Source organism: Mycteria americana, chromosome 15 (genome assembly GCF_035582795.1).
Source record: "Mycteria americana isolate JAX WOST 10 ecotype Jacksonville Zoo and Gardens chromosome 15, USCA_MyAme_1.0, whole genome shotgun sequence".
Lineage (NCBI taxonomy): Eukaryota > Metazoa > Chordata > Aves > Ciconiiformes > Ciconiidae > Mycteria > Mycteria americana.
In genome coordinates, this window is record NC_134379.1 from 4420031 (window position 1) to 4442240 (window position 22210).

At 52.8% G+C, this 22210-nt stretch overlaps 2 protein-coding genes across 2 annotated transcripts in view; both read right to left on the reverse strand.

The window, feature by feature from the left end:
- Positions 1 to 1308: 1308 nt before the first annotated feature.
- On the reverse strand, positions 1309 to 4144 carry LOC142417255 (pinopsin). The gene is made up of 5 exons (XM_075517757.1): positions 3796 to 4144; positions 3039 to 3221; positions 2367 to 2512; positions 1917 to 2156; positions 1309 to 1452 (listed from the first exon to the last, which is right to left on the reverse strand). Exons 1-5 carry the CDS (start codon positions 4142 to 4144, stop codon positions 1309 to 1311), a joined length of 1062 nt encoding a protein of 353 aa, XP_075373872.1.
- A 3656-nt stretch (positions 4145 to 7800) lies between these two features.
- Positions 7801 to 22210, reverse strand: part of DOC2B (double C2 domain beta) — a 35489-nt gene continuing 21079 nt past the window's right edge. Inside the window, exons 4-9 of the mRNA XM_075518172.1 lie at positions 21338 to 21447; positions 13564 to 13690; positions 13201 to 13358; positions 10919 to 11000; positions 10602 to 10698; positions 7801 to 9931 (exon numbers count right to left, since the gene is read on the reverse strand). Of these exons, the coding sequence (XP_075374287.1) occupies positions 9795 to 9931; positions 10602 to 10698; positions 10919 to 11000; positions 13201 to 13358; positions 13564 to 13690; positions 21338 to 21447 (711 nt within the window). The 3' untranslated portion in view covers positions 7801 to 9794. The remainder of the gene's footprint in view (positions 9932 to 10601; positions 10699 to 10918; positions 11001 to 13200; positions 13359 to 13563; positions 13691 to 21337; positions 21448 to 22210) is intronic.

Sequence of the window (22210 nt, forward strand, 5' to 3'; positions counted from 1 at the left end):
CGTGTTTTGGGAGCATCCCTGTGGACGATGTGCGATAGAAACAAAACTGCGGAGGGGAGAGTGAACCCTTAAATCTTGTGACTGTGGATCATTTCCTTTTGAAAGCAGTTTAAGTGTTCCGAATCAAATTTTGAAAGACAATTAACTATGAAGGCAGACAAGCTGCTGATAGTGTTTTTTAAGATAGAGGAATTTGATAAAGCAGGGTCTCAGGGGATTGCTGTCTGCAGCGTTGCCTAAACCTTGCGCTTAGAAGCCTTATCGGTAGGCTCCTAGATCACATAAGCTGCATCACAGTCCAGGAGTGCAATTGCAGCTGGTGTAGATAAACATTGCGTTCTGAGATTCGGGATCAGGTGTGTAGCTGTGGAACCCCATGGCGGGTTTTTTTGTCTCTTTCTTTTTTCTTATGGGCTTTGACATCTTCTGCTTTCTGTTAAGGTCCTGGCTGTTTGGGCAGCGGTGGCTCTGCTGTGCCTTGTCCTCAGGGTCCGCAAGACCTGTTGCAACCTGTGTTTTCACCCTTGCTGGGAAATCAGTGGATGTAAGACCTTTCCTTATTACCTTAAATATAGATAAAGTATATAAATTTGTGTCTTTGAACTGGTTTTTTTTTTTCTTGCTATGTGTTATGATGGCATATGTGGCACTTGCCACAAGAGAAGAAGTGCCAGCTGTAGTAGCGGGAGGTGAAGTGTTTTCTGTCGAACCCTCTATCAGCCAGTAAGACAGATGCATGTGAACCTGTCAATGTTTATTAATGTTTACTAAGGCAGTCTGCACTTAAACATACCTGCTGGATTTTTGCCGGTTTCACAGTGTGACCTCAAACTTCACAGCGAGATCGGGCAATGCAAACAGGACTCGGTCTATCTAGGGGTGACAAACACGTGGCTCTGTCCTACAGACCACTTTGGAGGTGGCATCGCACCCAGACCGTGCTCAGCCTGACTCAGGGGCCGAACAGCAACTTGGAAAAATTACTGGGTTTTTTTGTTGTTATTCTTAAAAGACTCCCGATTCCCCGAGGTGAGGGGCTGGAAGGGAGGGGTGTTTCCTTAGGAGAGCGAAATAAAAGTTTGCAGTTTATCCCATGCTCCTCTCCCACAAGAAGACAATGTTGTGTCTTTCTGGGGAGCAGCACCATGAGGGCTGCTGGGGACCTCTCTACCCTCCAAGAGCCACCCATCTCCTGGCTGTGGGGAGCAGCTACAGCACCGGGCCCTTCTCTGTGCCTGTGTTGAACGAGGCTGGGTGGGACAGGCTGAGCCCGAAGCTGATGTTGGTGCAGGCAGGATCTGGCAGCAGTTAGACGGGGTGAGACGGTGTCACCTTATTCCGCAGCCCGTCTGCAGCGATGCCTGCACGAGGCCCAGGTGCGGCCGGTGCGGTTTTTCCCCTCCCCGAGGGGTGGTAACCGCAGCAAACCATTTTCAGCAGGCAGCTCTGAAACTGGGCAGGGAAGGGACAGGTTAACTCTCGTGGCAGAAAGCTGGTGTCCACCTCAAGACTTGGAGGCAGAGGCTGAGGGGTGGATGCATGTTATGTTTTGGGTGAGATCTGTATCAATTCCCAGCCCAACTCTTTGCAGACCCTGGCAGTTTATTGACAGTAAAAGTTTCATTCTGTTCACTTTGTGTGTTCAACGAGCAGTTTGTGATCTAAAATTAAGTTACCTGACCCCATAAAATCATGGAAGCAGAAAATGAGCTCTTGTTCGGGCTCGGAGGCTGCTCCCTTTCTTTCCATTTCATTCCCCCAAACCTTCCTGCTTATACAGCAACTCCTGCATCGAGCCTGCATCTACTCTTCCAGATAGGATAGATGGTTCCTCTGCATTTTATGAGGCCATTAAGTTGTTCTCCAGAAGCCCCAGTGAAGCTGTGGTTTCGTTAGCTAATGGCTTTCTCTCTCACCTGTTTGTTCATGAAGACGTAGATGACTGGATTGTAAACCGTGGCGGTCTTGGAGAAGTAGGAGGGCAGGGATCCGAGTGCTGGCTGGATGGCGATGTCTTTGTTGGTGGCCACCACCAGGGCAAACGTGGTGTAGGGCAACCAGCAGATGAGAAAGGCCATCACCATCACCATCACCATGCGCGTCACCTCCCGCTCCGCCTGCTGCGTCGTGTCCGATTCCTGCTGCTGTGCTGCAGCCTGCGGGGAGTTTCGGAGAGAGAGATGCCTGCTTAACAACTTCCAACAGTGTTTCCACCCCTTAGGTGCCCTGACATCAGTGCCAGGAGACGTCAGCTCCATCAACTGTCACGAAAACCTGCCGTGAGGCTCTTCATCCCGATGGAGATGTGCCTCGCCAGCATTTTGTGAGTGGAAAACCATTAACTCACCTGTACTCGCTGTACTTACCGCTCGCAGGGTCATCAGCAGATTGGTGTAGGAGAAGAGAATCAGGCTCAGGGGCATCACGAAGCAGGTGACAAACAAGGCCAAGATGTAGGTGTTGTTGTTGCTGCCACCGGTGTACCAGTTGGGTCCACAAGAGGTTCTCAGACCTGGAAGAAATAAGTGTTGAAACAAGCCTAAACCAGTCCTGGGCTTGGATAGAGGCTCAGTAACAGGCTCCAAAACAGCGAACGCTGGCGCTGACCCCTCTCAGCGATGCTGCCCGAGCACCTCTCACTCCTCCATCCCCAATGACCTGGAGAGCAGCCACTGCAATTTTTGGCTGGCCGACTGCTCTATGGAGGAGGATGATTTGTTGTGGCATGCAGCGTTATACCAAGGCTCTCCGTACGCAGGTCTGGGCTGGGTGTGTGCTGAGTGCTGCTCAGTGTGCTCCGGCAGCCAGAGCAGCTCGTGCCTCCCACGTCCATCAGACAGGTAAGAACGGCTGCCGCGTGTTGTGCAGGGGGTAACTTCTGAAGAACAACCTCTGAGAGAGGACTATTGACTGAGCAAGCAGGAGGTGTTAATGTTTTAAATACCAGAATAGAGACTCTCCAACGACCCTGCGCTTGGAAACGATGCGCAAAAAGATGCTGTGGAGGTGAGCTCATGTCTGAAGCTCATCTCCCCTACCTTCAGGCACGTAGCTGCTCCAGCCCAGGAGCGGTGGGGTCGTCCAGAGCAGTGACCAGCTCCACGTGAAGGCGCAGCCGCTGATGGCGTGCCGGTGCTGGAACCGAAAGTCTCTCAGGGGTCTGCAGACCACAATGTACCGCTCGAAGGCCAGGATGGCCAGGGACCACAGCCCCACAATGCCTGGGGGGGGGAGGAGGAGGAGGGTTTGTGGGTTTGTGGCTCTGCTACCGCCCTGCTGCCTGTGGTGGGACGTGGCAGCCGGTGATTATGAGCTGTCAAAGTAATATTGTCGTAACGTCTGATGTTTTTCCTATGGCAGGGAGAGCTGTGAGGATATTTGGCCCTTAAAAATGAAGCTGGCAATTGGGTATCTGTGACACATCATGGTTACGACCACGGTTTTTCCACTGGAGTGTCCTCGACAAAAGGTTTTGTGCCGTGTTTCACGTTCTGGTGCACACACAAACATCTGTGTGCTTACACAGCAGCCAGCACCCACGGGCCACATCCCGGGCGAGGACTCCCGATGTGCCCAAGTGACATTTCCCTCCCTATGAAGACCAAGACAGAGTGTGTGGTGACCAACCGCCTACTTGAGCCTTCCCTGCGCTAAAGAGCACAGGTTTTACGTCATGCATGAAAGCATTGCCTTTGGGAGAAGCAATAAGTTGATGAAATATTCCCCAAAGCTTCTTTGCTAAATGCAATGGCACCAACCAAAGACCAAGGCAGGTCTCCAAGTTCATGTCCTTACCTGTCAGGGAGACCATGAAGCCCTCCAGCTCGCACATCCGTTTGCCGAACACGAAGAAGCCGTTGATGTTGTTGGAGAAGCTGATGGAGCTGCCGCAGAACGTCACCAGCAGGTCGGCCACAGCCAGGTTCACCAGGATGTAGTTCAGGGGTGACCGGAGCTTCTTGTACCTGATGGAAACCACGACGACCAAGCCGTTCACAACTGAGGCAGAGACCACAACGATGCCCATCAACACGGCCACCGACAGGTACATGCCCTGCGGGGCCTGGTGGGGCCACTGGGGGCCATCGAAAGGCCCCGGGGTCCCATTATTTGGGGACTCCTGCGAGCTGTTGGAGGAGTACATTGGTCTTCTTCTGGAGCAGCAGCGCTGGCGGAGCCGATGCAGGTGACCCTCCCCAAAAGCAAAGCCTCTTTATAAAGCAGGAGGGCCTGACGTGCCCCAGAGGAGCTTTGCATGAAAATACCTTAAGCTTTTTTTTAATCTGAAGGGTTTGTCCTCCCGCCCTCCCTTTTTATAATCAGCTCTTTATTCCAGAGGGGATAAAGAGTGACTTAAAAAAAAAATCTGATGACTGAACAGTGCATCATTTAATTGAGTAAATAGTTTTGTTTTTTTTTTTCCTTGTGCTTCCCACCTGCCTTACCCCGTAAGCATAATCCCTGCCCAGCCTCGGCACTGAGGACTGGACAGTTGGTTATTCCCCGTGCCTGGACGGTTGGTTATTCCCCGTGCCGTGGGTTTTCTGGGCTGTGGGTGCTCCCGTCCCATTGACTGTGCTGGGAGCGCAGGAGCCGACCCCCCGGGAGCACGGCGAGCCCTGAGCGGCATCGCCCCGGGGAGCGGGGTGCGGGGAAGGGGCGAGCGCAGGGAAAGGAGCAAAGGACGATCCCCGCCGAGCGCACGGCGCTGCCGGGGGAGGCCACGTCGGCCACTGCCAAAGCCACGTGCTGGCCCCGGTCTGCTTCAGCTGCGCTGGTTACAAATATACTTGATAAACATGTTATTATTATAAACATAATATATTGCTTAATAAATGTATTAATGTTATTAATGTAGTAATTAATATATTTTAAGAATGAATACAACATAAACTATATAAAATATATTATATATTTATAATATAATATAGAAGAATTAATGTGTATATAGAGCTAAACATTCATACATGGATATATGTGGAGACAGCATGCAAGAAAGTGTGAGAAAGCATGCGACCTATAACTATATAGAATACAAATATATACAACATATATAAATATGTAGTATATACATTATATATACTATATAGTATACACTATATACACTATATATACTAATATATACTATATTTGTATATAGGCTATATATACAAATATATGCAATATATGCTACATATATAATATGTAGTATATACTTATGTAATATATTAAATAAAAATATTTTATACACATATATGCATACAAAAGTAATACATATAAACATATAGGAAGTATATATAATATAGAATATGTAATATATAATATATTTTATAACACGTATTTATTATATATTATATATTATATACATTATCTATTATATGAGTGCATGTATATGTACATGCTTTCATATGTGTGTGCCTTTAAATATAGCTAACTATATCTATACCTATATATAATATACATTCACATATATATTTTATATATTTGATATTATGTATAAAATATATACAATACATTATATATTTAATAAATATATTTTACGATATATAAAATATATTCTTTCTATATTATATATTTATATTATATATGATATAAATAGATGATGTATATTATATATACATCATATATTTTATAGAGTATATATAGCATATAAACATTTTATACACACATTTATATACATGTAATTGTATACTTTTTATATATCATAACATCATAATTTAGAGTGCCTTTATATACACAAATACATATACATGCATATATGTATATAGCTGTCTATATAAAGATATATATTTTTATACACACGTGTGTAAATATGTAATATATAAGAATGCATGTATTTATATATACCTGCATACATATATTCATTATATAGAGGAGCGAGTGATTTAAAAATTATATTATATATGTATAAATATAACATTTATTGTAACACTAATATATAAAGTGAATGTATGTGTGTAAAATATAGTATATATTTAACATATATATAAATAAATTATATAATATTATCTATATAAATATTTTATACACACATACATATTAAGTATATACAGTTTTTATATGCATATAATGATTATATAAAAATGTAATATGGATAGTGCATTTATACACTTATACATGCGTATATGTGTATTTATAAAGCCATCTATGTCTAGCAACATATTTAGACAGACATACACAGAGATGTAACTATAAATACCGTAACTACACAGACATACAGACGGAGACACACAGACACCCCCCGCCCCCCCGTATCTCCAAGCTGTGCACCCCCTGGGCGGCCGCAGCCCCGTGGGGCACAGGGATTTGGCCCCCTGAGCGCAAGGATTACATGGGGCCGCTGGATTTACACCCTGGGCCGGGCTGGGCTCCGCCTGGGCGGCTGCCGCGCTGTCGGGGCCACCACGGACCACGGGGCACCAGCCACCTCCATCGCAGAGCAGGACCGGTGGCCCTTGGTGCTGCTCCTGCCCTGCCGCGCTCTGCGGGTGCACTGGCCGGGGATGCTCGCCCGGCTCCGGCCTCCGCTGCGGCTCCTGCACCTTGTCAGGGCGTAAAAATGGTACGGGGAAATGCCAAGCCTTTATGCTTAAAAATATGAACAGACACAAGCATATAATTGATTAACTCATTCACATATACACACACATATATATATGCACATATATGCATGAGTATATATGTAATGCGTGCATAGGTGTATATATATATTTGTATCAGTGTAGGGGGATATATATGTAAAGTGAGTGTGTCTGTCTGTCTGTCTATATATCTGTCTATGAAGGAAGCTCGGTTTGGGCCGTACTTGTGCGTGTTTGGGCTGAGCAGCAGGGAAGCGCAGTATCTGCCCATACCACCTTCATGTGCTGCTGTGGCCGGTGTAACACGTGCAGGGGCCAGCGCAGGTTTTTAACTTCAGTGCAGGGGTCCAGGCGGAGGAGCGGTGATGACAAGGGGCGAGGTGGCTGCTCACACCATCAGGCGTCCCACGGGAAATGGCAGCCTCCAAGGAGGGGATTGCCTTCAGCGCCGGTGAGCAGCCCAGCTGCTCGCTGCCTGGATAGAGACCTCTGACAATATACATTCACTCAATCCAAAACTACACTGAGGAAAATATACATTAAACGGCACAGCTGGAGCAGCCGCGGGGAGCAGGGGTGGGCAGCACCTCAGCTCCCTCCCAGGCCAGGGATGTGTCTCTACACCTTGGTCCTGGGGAGGAGGGTCACAGCGCCTGGGATGGCAAAAAATCCGTGCAGAGACTGCCCTGGCCCAGCCACAGGCGCACACGGGGCATCTCCAACGCCCTTCTGCTAATGCCACTGAATAGTGCCTTAAGAGATGCAAAGTTAATGGAAACTTCCAAAAGACCGGATTTATTTATTATTATTTTTTTAATCCTCCCTTGACTAAGCTCCCTCCCACCCTCCACCGCTGGCACTTGCAGTCCCTGTGCGAATGTCACAGCACCCGGCTGAGGCAGCGCGGGGTCCCCAGTGAAAGTGGGGGGCGTGGAGCCAGTGCAGTTACAGTATTATTATTACCTTGCAGCAGCAGCAGCAAGAGATTGGAGAGTGGAGACTAAAGCCAAGCAGCACCCGACCTTCTGGTTTAAAACCATCTTCTGCTCCCCAAGCCCCCGCCGGGCCCCAGCTCTTCATCTCGCGTCTCTGGGTCACCGGTGCTCCATCGGAGATGCGCTGTGACGTGCCCAGCTCGCGCACCCCTGGGACCATGGCACCCACCTGGGGACTCGAAAGCTGCACCGCCAGCATTGACTTTTTTTTTTTTTTTTCCCCCTTTTTATTTTGGTTATCTCATTATAAATATTAACAAATCTGACAAAAAGTACACAGATAGATAATACTGAAATACAAAAGTCTTTTAGGATGCAGGTAAGGACAGTTTCTGCAGCCTTCACATGGTAGCAAAACATCGGTATCAAACATTTCACGAGGCCTGGCATGACGACCACCACTCTGCATGCAGCTGGGACGGACAGACGGACCGCCTGCTTAGAAAAGACTGGGATACAAAGTGAAGGAACCCCCCCCCCACATATATCATGTCCTACTCCACCTCAGGCATAAACCAGTTTTATGGCAATATGTGCTGAAACAGATGACGGATTGAAAGTAACTTTGCAAGTAAAGGGAGGCACAGCCGACCCGGCGCTCCCGTAGCTCTCCTGGAAGCTCAGACCCAAACCAGGTTTTAAGGTGCTGGACCAGTGACAGAGAGGATTACCAGGAACATCCTACTTGACATGCTGTCGGCATTCAAATAAAATCCATGCATATCTGTAGAATGCATTACAAATATTAAGTTATTAAAAAAGCCCCTATGAACATTGGGGTCCCCCCCCCATATCAAACAAGGTGTAACACAATCATCACTTCGAAAAGTAAACGTAGGTTTCCAGAGATCCGATTGCTTTCCAAAAAAAAAACAAAACATCGGCAACACACGCACACGCACGCACACACAGCTACAGGGTTCAGAAGCTGTAGGTAATTGAGACCGATGGGGAAACAGCAGCTCTTCCTAAGAAATCATGGCTTAAAGGCTTCAAAAATTTCTGGCAAGGTGCAGCACTTTGCAGAAAGTTTAGATGAGGATGCAGAGACCGGCCCGGGTGGGTCACAGAGGACGAGAGCTGGGATGATTATTATAATATTCTTACTCTGCTGTACACAGAAATTTGGTTTGGATGCTGTTTGAGGCAGAAAATGGACCAACCTGACGGGCGTGCTGGAGCCGAGCATCTCTGCAAACATGCTGCCGGCTCGGCCCCGTGGCTCAGCTCACTGCGTAAAGTGCCTTGGTTGTGTTTTAGGTAATGACATGAATTGGAAAAGGATGAATAAGGGAAAAGCGATAGAAAAATTTAGCCTGAAAGCCAGCTTTGCTGGAAAAATAGCCGTGCTGAAGCCCGGCTGCGTGGCTCCAGGCGGGAAGGCATGGTTTCTTTAGGAGAGCAGCTGCTGCGAGGGCAGCGCGAGACTTCGCTGCCGGTCCCAGGAAGCACAAATGTCCGGCGGCTTCGCTGAGCTTTTTTATTTTGCCCCCACTTCTGCAAACGTGAAGTCGCCCGATCCCGGGGACGGCGAGAGGGAAGCCGTGGTCTGCACAGCGCTTTCAGCTTGCTGGCTAACTTCACATGGGTTATTGGAGAGGACGAGCACAACATTTCTGGAAGAAAAGCAAACAGTCTTCCTAGGTTATCAGGGGACACAATCATTCCAACGGAGGAGCTTTAAATGCATAAAAGACTGTTTAGGCCCAAACCACAGAGACTGACAAACCACCAGAAATATGGCACAATTGCCTTGAGAAAATAGTTCCAGGTTTTAGTGACGCCTTTTGCTGCTATTAGATACACGAACGGAGACTGATGCATTCATTTTTGCCACTGAATTGCAAGGCAGCAAGAAGGTAATTCAGTACAGCAAAGAGTTAGGAGAGGAGTCAGAACTGCAGTGCATGCAGGCATGTGGTGTCCGTGTGCATGTGCACACGTGGGTGTGTGCGCATGCATGTGCATGCTCGTGAGTGTGTGTGTGTGTGTGTGTGTGTGTCAGGGTGCAAAGAGGCATTTTGGAAAAGCCTTAGGGGACGGGACCTGCTGAGCAGAGCAAACCGCCGCTGCCTTGTTCCCTGGGAAGGGTTTCCCTGCAGGCAGGCCGTGGCGTGAGGTGTCCTGCTCTCCCGGCTGCCCCGGTACCACGATCCCCCGTATCCAAAGCCGTAAACGGGAGAAGTCCAAAGGCCGTGGCCGGCAGAGCTGTGCCCGCCCGGGGAGCGGCCCGTGGTGCTCAGTCGCTGAGGACAGCCCCCGGCAGCTCGTTCGTTAGCGTGTGCCAGCGCTCGATTTTCTTGTCCTTGTTTTTCAGGCAGTCGAACCAGTGCTTCAGCCGCTCGCCTTTGGCATTAATTCCTAACACGACTCCACCTTGAGAGAGAGACAGAGAGAGGGAGAGCATCAGCCCTGCGAGGGATGCTGAGGGATGCCGAGGGATGCCGGATGGAGCCAGGTCATGCAGCCACTCTCACGGCATCCGATGCCATGACCTGATGTGACACAAGGGCAATCACAGCCCGGCTTCCCCAGCCCCTTCCCCTGCCCGGCTGTGGTCTGGGACCTGCCCCGGGCAGCTTGTTCTTGTGCCAAGGGCTGGATGCTCATTGCAATTGCAGCGGCTCTCAGAGATCCTGGGCACTTGTTAGCAATAAATCACAGTGACCAGTAACAAAATCACAACAATCCTAGGCATCCAACAGAGATAAATGAAACCTCCCTGTTAAACCTGCTTTTTATTCAGAAGAAAAGATCTGAAAACAGAAGGGGAGAGGGAGACGCATCTTCTCCCTGCTTGGGTGCTCCTTGCACAGGGGATGTCTGAAGCAAGGCGCAGCGGGGCCGGCTGCGGGAGAGCAGGCTCAGGTGCAGGAGAGGGATAAAAGCAGAACAGAAACCCAGCAAGAACAAATGTGGGGATGGAGAACAAACCAGGAGGCTGGAGAAGTGCAGAAAAGCAGCAGATGAAAAAAGAAGAGGCATAGAAGGTGAAGATAAAAAAAAAAAAAGAGGCCAAGGAGACCTTCTGGAGTGCCCCACTCACCTATGAAATCGTTTGATTTCCCGATATCGTAGTCCCACACTGTGACTTCCAAGGTCTTTTTCGCCAGGTCGCCATGCTTTATCTCATAGCAAAACTCCTGTTGGGGAGCAGAGACAGAGTCAGGACAAACCATGCTGGGTTCCTGTGGGGGCTGGGACCCCCGGGAGGGGGCTGGGGCTGTCCATCCTCCTCCTCAGGCTGTTGTCCTTTGCCACCCACAGGGAACCCGACTGAGATTGGTTTGGGGTTTTTTTCCCTTTTAAGTCCGAGGACTGAGAAAAGCCCCTAGGCGAGAACCACAACCAGCGAAAACCCACCTCATTGAACTCGGGGTTCAGCGTCTTCTTCTTCACTGCCGTCTTATGCTTTGATTTCTTGTCCTCATCTGGTTTCAAGTAACTGCAACGAAACCGATGCAACACAGTCACACGCGGGTTCCCTACCCCTCCCAGCGAGGAAGGCAGGTGGGGCTGCCCAGGCCCTCCCCTGCAGCCCGGACACGGGTGGGGGCACCTGCGGCTGCAGGACCAGCTCCTGAGCAGAGGCAGGGTGAGATGGGTGGCTGAGCTCCCTGAACCCGCAGCCCGCTCCTCCTCTCCCTCCCCTGCCAAAATGCTGGAGATGGCTGGAAGGAAGCAGCATTTCCCCACGTTAGCAGGAGACAGTCGCTGGCTGCCATCAGAGAGCACCGATTATCCCATCTCCAGTCCCTAGGGGACACTGGCACTGCACACATCCTCCCAGCTCCCAAAATCAAACGCTCCCAGCCCAGAACCAGTCCAGACTTGGGACCGTGCGACCGGTCTGCTCATCCAGAGCCTCGCCAGGAGACAGAAACCACACGCAGGTGTGTAAGAGGGAGCAGAGGCAAGTGCAGCGGCTGCAGCTTCGTGCACCGCTGCTTCCTGCAGCTATTTTTGCAGCGCAGCAGCAGGGCTGCAAAGCAAATGAGACTGAAGTGTCATCAAGCAGAGAGGGCACCTGAAATCTGGGCCAGGCCAAAGTCAATCCATCATCATTTCATGTTGGTGCTGCTCCTTTAAACATCAGTTCTGCTTCCTCGTTACACTTTCCAGATCTTGCTCATAATCAAAAAATTAGGGCTCGTACCAAGAAGCATCACTTGTCTATCTGCTCTGATTCAACCTACTGCAGATAGCACAAGGGGCACATACAAGACGACTGTGTACAACAACGGGAATTATGTTACTTCAGGGACTGAGCCTCCGATGAGCATTTAAAAAAGCATGAGTGGATTTTTATGCAAACACCTCCACTCCTAAATAACAATTATTTAATTGTTACGGCAAAAGCATGCTGCCAATAAACTCCATCGCTGGCCCGCCAGGTGCCGTTTATCCCAGTAGCTCTGCCTTAACAAATCTCATCCCTGAAAGGGCCAAAGTTTGGGTCAGCGCCCTGGGGACAGGGACGTGGGATGGGTGTGGGAGGGCTGCCGGCCCTTCCTCAGCACCCCCCCTGCTTTGCAGAGAGCGAGTTTGAAAAATGCCATCCACCCAAAAACCAGGAGCTGCAGCAATGCAGGGCCCCGCGCCAGCCTGGCTCTGCGTCAGCAAACCATCACCTTCCTCAGCATCCCTTAATAGCCCCTGGATGACACCGACTTCCCTGAATCACTTGGGTGAGGCCGAGTCGCAGCAGCCCATTACAGTAATTTTAATGGCGCTTTTTTTTTTTTAGTATTGCTAGTATTTTTCAAAGGAACATACTCCCAGTCATTGGGAAGTGTCAGCAGGACCTGTAAATGTGCCCTCAGCTCTGTTAATCAGGCCCTGGAGCCACCGGAGCCATGGGTTGCGATTAAAGTGCTGTCTGACCTAATTACACACACATTGTAATTAGAGCCTTTCTGAAGCGTGGGGTGGTGGCCCCACTGCCGGGCTGGGAGCTGGGCGGGAGCCTCCTCTCCCTTGGGACCTGGGGAAGGGGGTGATTAATTGCCCATTCCCTGGGGCTGGGAGGGGGGGATGCCTGCACCCCAATGCCACCGGCCAGGAAGGCCAGACCTGACCCAGCAGCCCTCCCCATCCTGGCAGGGACGGTGCGGGCTTCGAAGAGTGAAAAGGCTGGAGGTATCACCGGGAAGGAAAGCAAAGGTGCCCGCAGGTGCTGAGTGAGGTCCAGGACCGTCGGGCACAGGCACCGTCCTGCTCGGGGGATACCCATCCCCGTGCCGCCGAATGAGACCACCACCCGCCAGGCTGGGGCCGTGCCATCAGCAAAACCCGACTGTACCTGTCTGCTTTGGGCCACCAGTTCTGTCCCCAGAAACCACGGCCACCCAGCCGCTGCTGAACTGGCGGGGATGACGCGCTGCCCCAGCACGGGGCGGGCATGGCCACACGCTGCCGGGCAGATCCTGCACCCACGTTACTTTGAAACACTGTAAAATAATCACCGGGGAATAACACACGCCAGGCGAATGCAAGCTGCTGCCGTGACGCCCTCATTTGCATCTCCTAATGAGGTCAATTAATTTCCACTGCAGGGAGAGGCAAGAGGGGACAGCACGGCTTCACCGAGGGCTGGCAGCGGCAGTGTCTCGCCCGGCCCAGCATGGCCACGGAGCAGCACTCACGTTTTAACGTAGGGGTCGGAGTAGCCGTTGGCGTCCATGGCAGCCAGGTGGGCGCAGCGGATGATGCCCACCAGCAGCCCCTGCTTCTGCGAGCTGTACTTGAGGGAGATGAGGATCCGGCCACGCTCCTCCAGCGACTTGTCCTCTGTTTTATCTATCTGGGGGAGGGAACGCACCCAGTCCAGGGGCTGCTCCGGGACACAGCCACGGCTGGACACCCACCTCCCCGGCGCGAGGGATGCTCTCCCCATCCCTGATCGGGTTTGAGGGGTCAAACCACCCCACGCTCCCACGTGCCACAGGGAAGAGCTGCTGTATCTGTGGGCCCACGGTGAGGGACGCTGCTCTGAACCCCCCACTCACCGGCAGCTGCTTTTCCAGGCAGATGCTGAAGTTTTTGGTCTGGTTGGGCTTCAGTTTCTTCAGCGGGATCCGTGTCTCCCCAATGAACTCGTTGTGGCGGAACTTGTCCTCGTCGCAGACCGAGATCCTGCAACAAGCACGGGGTGAGCGGGGCTGCTGGGAAGAGGGCAGGTGACGGCACGAGGGAAGGGGCTGCCCCTTCACACTGCAGGTTCCCCCAGCGAGGGGACGACTTTGAGGCCACCGTTCCCCAGTGACCGGGCACCTCCTCCGCAGGCAGCTGGAGGGCATCGAGCCGCTGCCACAGCCCGGCTAGGGCAGCTCATGATGTTTAAATGTGACACCCAATACCTTGGTCCGCTTTACCTCTGCAGCCGAGACCCGAGGCTGCGGGATGGAGGACGGGACAGGTCTGGGGAAGCAGAGGGATGCGGGAGGCGGAGGCTGCACTGCGCCGCGCCGTGTCTCCCAGCTCCATCACACAGCTGCCCACGCGGAGCTACCTGCACTCCCCGGCTGGGCCCCACACCACCATGGCCATCTCTCCTGCTCAGACTCCATCCTGGGCAGGGCTCCTGCACCCCTCAGGATGGCTGTCACCCCGCCGGGGACTGGGCTCCCTCCAGGGAGATGCTCACGAACCCTGAACATCACAACCCCGCGGTGCCGCAGTCGCTGTGTCTAACGCACGCCCCAGCTCAGGCACTGTCGGAAAAGCAACCCGGCACCTCAAGCATCCTAAAGGTTCTTCCATCAAAGTCATCGGTGAGTAAAGCAAAACTGTTCTGAGCCACTGCCAGCCCAGCTGCATCCTGCCCGGCCAAGGAGGCTCTTCCTAAACCCGCTCTCGGACTGTGCGGCTGGGAGAAGCGTGCCTCCCTGCAGGGCTCCCTCCCTCCCCGCCAAGGGGCTCGGGCACTTTTCCGAGTGTGGCAACTCTCAGGGTGTCCCCCGGTGCTGGGGACCTGGCTGCCCGGTCTGGGACACGGAGGGGGTCCTCCACCTCCTCTCCCACCATGTAGACAAGACTGGGAGGGATTTGCAGACCCAGCCTGAGAAAGGCATCACACCTCGGCCAAGCGAAGCTCTCCCAGCCCCGTTGGGGTCCTGCGCAGGGCCGGGTCCTGGGATGCACCCTGTGACAGCAGCCTGTGTCCGAGGGCAGTGACGGTGATGCTGAGCGAAGGCTGTTTTCCGTGCGAAAGCTATAAATGCCTTTCCCTGAGCTGGCAGCTAATGAGTCATTTCTCTGCTGCTTCCCAGCCCGCTCCGGGCGTCAGGAGAGACGACAGAAGAGCAAAGTTAGCGCTTGCAGGGAGCCTCTGCTCGGGGCTCCTGAAATCCCAGAGAGGGGACCAGGAGGGTGGTGGCTGCCTTGCAAGGGACTGGCCGTCCCCCAGCAGCGCTGCCTGGAGCTGGGGACAGGGAAAGCCATCCCGTCCCCCTCCAAAGAGAGCATCCCGCATCCCCACCAGAGCCACACAGGGACCGGCTGGGCTCCCTGTCCATAAAGGAGAGGTGTTCCTTCCCTTCCCTTCTCTCCTCTCCTTTTTTAAAATTCTCCTTTAGTGTCTTCTCGCCCTTTTGCTGCCTGATTTATTCTCTCTTTCACCCACTCCCGTTGGTGCCCATTTCTAATGGGCAGCACCTCTGCCTCCAGGCACCATGCTCTGCCTTGCCAGGTTTCAACAAACGGGACCTATTCAGGAAGAGGTAAAAGTAATTAAAGATAAATAATTACTGCCTTGCGATCCTGCCTCAGAGTAACTAATTGCACACCACGCCTCTGGCCTGTGCAGCACCTGGACAGTTTATCTGTGGACGGTTTATCTGTGGATGGTTTGACCACTCTCATGCTCAGAAGTGAATAACAAGGCGGCAAGGGAGCCACGGGGATGTCTCAGTCGCATGGCACAAGGACCATCAGGGCTGGGGAACGGCAGAGGAAGGGCGTTTGGAAAAAAAAAAAATACAAGCGGGAAGACGGGGAGTGCTCCTCTCCAGAAAACTGTAGCTGGATGCAGCGTTACTATAGATACCCGCGACAAAACCCACCCCACCGCAACAGTAAAATCCTCAAAGAGAATCTCAAATGCAGGCACAATATTTTCTATTTCCCTTCCTCCTCTCGCCTCTCTTTTAAAGAACAAAACCGAAAAGGAGCAGCAGCAGCTCCAGACAAGAAGCGGCACTTGCCAGGCGTGCACAACCCCACACCCATCTGCCCAAAGCTCTGGGGAGGGAAAGCAAGCACAGAGTTACGAAAGCGGGGCTGAAGAGGAGAGGAGCGTGGCCCTCACAAGGAGCTGGCAGCCAGGGGTCTATTTTTACACCCGGCAGTTGCAGAGCAGTGCCGTCTCCCGCACGCTCGGGGGAGGCAGGGCTTGGTGCCGGTTTTACCTCTTAAGAACACGAGTAACAAGATCCTCCCCCCGCAATGTCTAGATATGCCCCAGGAGCACAACAAGATACCGAATGCAATCTCCTGCTCGCTGTGAAGCCCCAGAACCACCCGGAACGGGCGGAAGCCCAGGAAAGGAAACGGCTGGAAAACTTCAGTGGTGGCAGGGAGAGCATCTCCAGTGTCACCCTGGGAGAGGCTGGAGAGCCCCACCGAGCCCCGTTCCACTGCCCATAGGGACACGGGAAGCCCCTTGCTCCCACCTTAGCAAGCGTCTCTGAGACCACCAGCCCCTGTGCAGCACGCTACAGCTCACAGACCTTCAGCTCAGCCCCAGGCAGCTGCAAGCCCCTGCGTGCCCCCCGCACCGCACAGCCCTCCTTCAGCCGCAGCCAGGGCACAGGGACACCCTGCAGCAGCCAAACCGCCACAGCTGCCCAAGCTGCAGCCCACTGAAGGGCAAACCCTTCCCCAACGGAGAAAGGTGACAAGTCAGGGTAGCGTCAGGGTCCCCAAGCCCCAGCCTGCCGCGGTGCCGCAGAACGCACGTCCCCTTTGTCCCACAGGACCGACCGTGCCCCGAGCAGATCCACAGGGCTGCGTGGTGGAGGCAGCCCAGCCTGGCACGGCGCTGGGGCGATGGCCATCCTCCCTGTCCCCGCTGACGTCCCAGGCTAGTTAAGGTGTTTGTGCAGAACCGGGTCCCTTGGGAGGCAGTTTTTGGCAGCACGATGGAGCCGGAGACACTGCCAGCTCTCTCCCAGCCCCATTTTCCCTCTGACATCTCTGGCCACCTCTCAGGTGGGTCCCCACATTTTGTGCCCATCTGTGTGTGATGACCAGAGGTGGTTCAGATGCAGAGTTTTCTGTCAGCCCTCCCAGTCCCTTGGACTCAGCCCCCGAACCCCAGTCCTTCTGGCTGGCTGCCGTTCATCTTCACCAGGACAGTATTTTTATCTCGGGCAGGCTGGCAGCGCATCGGCCCCATAAGTGAAGGCAGTGAGCGTGAGTCAGATATCAGGCAGCTCTGGCCCCAGCCCTCCCTTTGGAAACAGGCGTAATGCAATTACACCGGCTTGAATTTTATTATGAGAAATCGATGTGATGGAATTTTTATGCCTTGGGTTAGAAAACCAGCTCCATGACAAACAGCAAGAGAAGCCTCTGGCAGCCACATTCACCTGCCATCCTGAGCCCTTTAACTTGAACATCACCGCTCCCTCGTCTCTCTTTATTAAACCCAATCCCTCGAGCTCAGCTTTTGGTTTGACAACTTCCACTGAGGGGTCCTGATCTTTAAGTTAAGGGCTGTGAAAAATCACCTTGGAAGAAAACTAAGCAGCAAGTGAACAATCACTGCTCATTAAACTTTTTCTCCCTCCTACTCAGCTTGGGCTCCTGGGTTACAGTCCTGACTCACTGCACAGCTCAAGCAACCCCGCTCCGCTGACTCATGGCTTCGGCTCGCACACACGTTCCTCCGGCCTCTTTCCCGTCATGGAAAGGGGAGAACGGGGGTCAGTGAGGACCCTTCGCCACAATGCACACGCATGTAATAGGCAGCAGAGCCCGAAGATGCATCTCCTGTATCCAAGATCCTTTATGGTCCCTATAGCAACTTGGGAGGCTCTCGACGGAGGAGCAGACGCGCAGGTGATGCCTGCTTGGCTTAAGGACAGGCAACGCCTGGCAAGGAGAGAAAATAGAAAAAGGCAGCATCCTGGGACTGCCCAGCTCTCCTAAAACCAAAAGGAGGAATCGTGCTGGGCTCCATCACAAAACGCCTCCAAGTCTGAGCACAGAAACCACAGTAAAAGTTAGATGAAATTATCAGTGTGCCTGCAGTTCTGGAGCAAACCTCATTCAGCGCTTCGGGAGTAAAGCAATTTAGGACCCCAAATGTCTAAGTGTCTGCAGTACGCCTATTAGACCTGATCAAATACTATTTTCTGAATAATATATTTAATGAGTCATGATGTTTGTCAAACACATGATTAAACAAAGAATTCCTGGCATTTGTGGGCTAGCTGAGTATCATATGAATAATGCATCACTTTGCCAATATATCTGGATATGAATAATTGTATCCAATATCTGGCCAGCTCTGATATTTATTATGAATACAATCTATTTATTGCATATTACATGTATTATTTAAATGTAGGCACTTGTATTCTGCCTATTCCAATTTCCCCTGCAGCATTTCTCTGCCTCCCCCTGTCACGCACCCTGGCTTCCCACCACCGGAGACCACGACCGAGCTGCTGCGGCACGGCCGTGCTCAGACCGCGGATGGGGAGCAACGGTGCCTGCAGATGGGGACTGCAGGGTGGGATTTACCCCTGGTGCTGGCAGGGAACCTGCCCCCAAGCCCAGCCATCCCGGCCCTTCGAGTCCAGCGTCCTTTGAGCAGCTCTGAATTTGCCTTCTTTCGGGATGGTGGGTGGTTTCATTGCTATTAAGCCTTGGGCTAGACTCAAGGATATTTAATTCAATGAATGGATGAGACCTTTCAAGATCCTCCCACCTGCTGTGTTTCATGAAATCTGAAGTATCTGGTGTTTTTTGAGGGGGTTGATTCATTAACAAAATCCTGCTTGCCAGCGCAATTAGCTGGGCTGCCTTCACCTCTCCTCGTCCCGTGGGGGTGGCCCTGCTTGGGGAGGTGAAGCCCAACGGCTCCTGGGGCTTGGGTCCGTCACAGCAAAGTCACTCAAACAGCTCGGACGAGGCCGCACGGGGATGCGGGGCAGCCTGTCGGGGCACAGCGTGGGGCTGGGGGGCTCGGGCAGGAGGGGATCTATTACTCCGCTCTCCAGGAGGCAGAGGATGCCCCTACTCCCGCCCCTGCGACGAGGTGAATGCCACTCCTCCCCCCAGGAGGGCTGCAGGCACTGGCAGAATGCCCCGTGCCAACACCAACCCACCAACCCACGCTGGCCGTGTCCCACCAAGAGCCCGGGTGGGCAGGGAAGATTTTTTTGGGTGCTTTTCCAGCTTTTCCACTGCATCACGCTCTCCAGGCAGCAGGGAGGTGAAGGCTGGTGGCAGCTTTGATCTCCACCGTTTTTACATTAAAGAGACTTTCCAGTCATGTTCCCTGCCCCTCCGTGAATCTCAGCACCAAGGAGGCACCCGGGAAGAATCACCTCCCAGACCGAGGGGAACATCACTCATGCTCTTTCAACTACCAACTCCTGCCTTGCAGGAGCCTCGCCTGATTAGCGCAAGGAAAGCCAGCGTCCCCGCAGCTCTGAAGTCGGCTTTTCCTGGCGGGGGAGATATTTTGCGAGATGTTGGGCGGGCGAAGCAAAGCACCGAAGGCAGGACAATACACAGGCACGGGAGATGCTTCCTGCGGGAAGCGGTACCAGAAGGGTGAAGGGCCATTGCCACTGGTGTTATGGAGAGGCTCATAGAGGAGAAACAGCTCAACCCACATCAAAATAAAAAATCCTTGGTGAGCCCCAGTTGCCAGGGACCCCAGCCCATTGATCCTTCCTCATATAAACCAAAGATCCCTCCCCAGCCAGGCAGCGAGGACACAATTCAGCGGGTGTCTAAATGAAGACGTGCAACATTTCCCAGCCTTGCATCCTTCTACTCGATTAACCATCCAGTGTTAATCCACTGCCCATGGAGCTCCCAAGACAGAAATGCTCTCTCTGTTCAGCCACGTCCCTGCAGGGAGTGAGGAGTCCCTGCGCATCACCCTGGGGTCCTGCAAGCAGGGTACAGGGATCCACGCGTGGCATTTAGCTTTGGAGGAGGCACAAGGAGCCCATGTGCTGAGCCCTGTGGGAGCCCACAGCCGCGCTTGGCTCCCCGCAAAGTGCCTGCAGCGCCCAGCCCGGCGGGCAGGAGCGGGGACGTGCTAACGAGGGATTTCTGCGGGGAGAAGGGCAAACCCAGCCCAGCTCATGCACATGTTTCTGCGTGTGCCCCCTGCCATCGAGCATCCCATGCCTCCCTGCCGCCTCCCGGGAGCGGGCGAGGGCAGCCCCTTCCCAGGGAGCAGCAGCTACCAGGGCCCTGAAAAGGTGGGGGTCAAGCCCTTCTGCTCCCTGGCACACATCAGCAAACAACTCAGCTGAACATCTCTCTACAAACCGATTTCCATGCTTGAAGAGGCCAAAAACTTCAAAGCCTGGAGTGAAAAAATAAAAAAAATACCCACCAATAATAATAAACAGGGCTTCCCAGCCCGACAAGCCTGCAGCACTTTCAGCATGACTAATATTTTCCATGTGAAATAATAATCCACGGCACTAAATTTCTCATCTCTATGCACATTGCAGACAACAGGTGGGCTCTGCCCAAATTCACCTCTGAGCAGGACCTTTTATAAGGCAGCTTTGCGCTCTCGCCGTGGGGAAAATAATAAAACTCACAGGGTACCTGCAAATAAGGAAGGTCGGATTCCAGCCACGGAGCTGACAAAGCCCCGAGTCCTCGGAGCAGGATGCAAAATCCTCCTTTGTTTCACAGCAGATGTTACAGCAAATCCTCCTGTGCAGCAGTCCCAGATCACAGAGGTGACGGAGTGGCCAAGGCCACCCAGCACCCTCCCTGGGTAGGATCTGTCCGCAGGCTTCAGGTCACCCCCTGCCCTTGCCCAGGTGGGATGGTGGCCAAGCCACAAAAAACTTTGCATTTGCAGGGGTTTGACCCCGCAAAGCAGCACTTCCAAGCCCGCACAGCCCCACCACGCTGCCCCTGCCCACCTCCAGCCCCACGCAACATCCCCCAGCCCCTGGGCGATGCTGCCAGGAGATGCTGAACGCGCAGACGCTGAACCAAACCGAGAGAATAGAATAAATAGATACAAATGCTCTTCATTTAGTTTTACAATAATTCATGGATGCCTCCAGCTTTCTTTCAAAAAATCAGCCTTGAAAGGGGCCCAGAGCTTTCCCAGGGACATTTTCTCAGTGAGACATAACTGCAAAGCCTTAACATGTGCCCACGAGAGCTGGGCACAAAGAGGTTAAAACCAAATAACAGCAGGAGCCCAGCAAGTGAGTTATGAAGTTAATGACAAAGCAGGACCACGGTCCTCGCCAGCAATTCCAGCCCAGGCTCCCTGTAAATCAAGCGTCGGTCACCGCAGGGGTGATGGATGCGTGCAGGGCACGTGTGCATATTATAGGTTTTGGTGGGTAATAACTCTGCCCTGCTCTGCCCCGAGCCACCGCTGGGACTGTCCGGTGGGGCTGGGGCGTGGGGGTCCCCGTGAGCTCCCCCAGGAAATCGTCACTGGGATGGGGAGGGATGCCTGGGGTGGCCCCGAGGGGACAGGAAGGGACACACATGTGTGTGTCCCCGGTGCCGGGCTCAGCACGCTGCTCACCCCACCCCGGGGCCCTAATGTACCGTAGGGTCTTGCGGATCATGTCCTCGTCGGTGATGCCGTAGTAGGTGAGCGTCTCATTCCAGGTGGGGTTCAGCGTGTTGCGCAGCGTTTTGGTTCTCAGTTTATTCGCCTGGAAAAGCAAAGGAGACGGCGGTCAGCCGAATGCACCGATGGGCAGGGAGGGGGCAGAAAAGGAAACGCGGTTTGGAGACGAAGGGGCAATTGGTGCTGTTGCCCTTCTGCCCCAGTGCCGTAACCCGGCTGGTCCTCAATGGGGTGGCCCAAATCCACTCCGACTGGAGCGATAACCAGAGGGGCAAAGACATGGTGATTCACTCATTTGCAAAGCAATCCAACCCTGCATCCCGCATGCTGGAAACAGCCAGCAAAATGGGAACCTTGGCAGAGCACAGCGAGAGGACGGGGATCTCATTTATGCAGCGGGGGGGGAGAGAGAGAGAGAGAGAGGGGGAAAAACTGTCTTTTCAGGTTCATTAAAAAATACCAATTTGCTGTTCTGGCTGTTTATTTGCATTCCTGCTCCCAGCACAGCTCCCGTTCCTGCCTGACTCAAAATAACTTCCTTGATACGCATTTTGTTAGCACTGGCAACTCTTTCCAGTGCCGCAGCTCTGCAGAGCGGGAGGCCGGGGACAGCAGGGCTGTCGTAACCGCTTGTGTCCCCGGCGTGGATGGGGCATCCTGGCACACCCCCCCTCCTCCCAGGTCAGGGGACATTAATCTTCTTACCCCCTGAGCCACCCGCTTCTGTTGGGGACAGAGGGAGAGCAGAAGCACAGGGCTGCAGGCTTCAGCCGGGGCTTCTCCATCAACCCCCCAGCCTGGGACAGCTTGACAGAGCAGCAATTTTCCCTCTAATTAGGTGTAAAGTC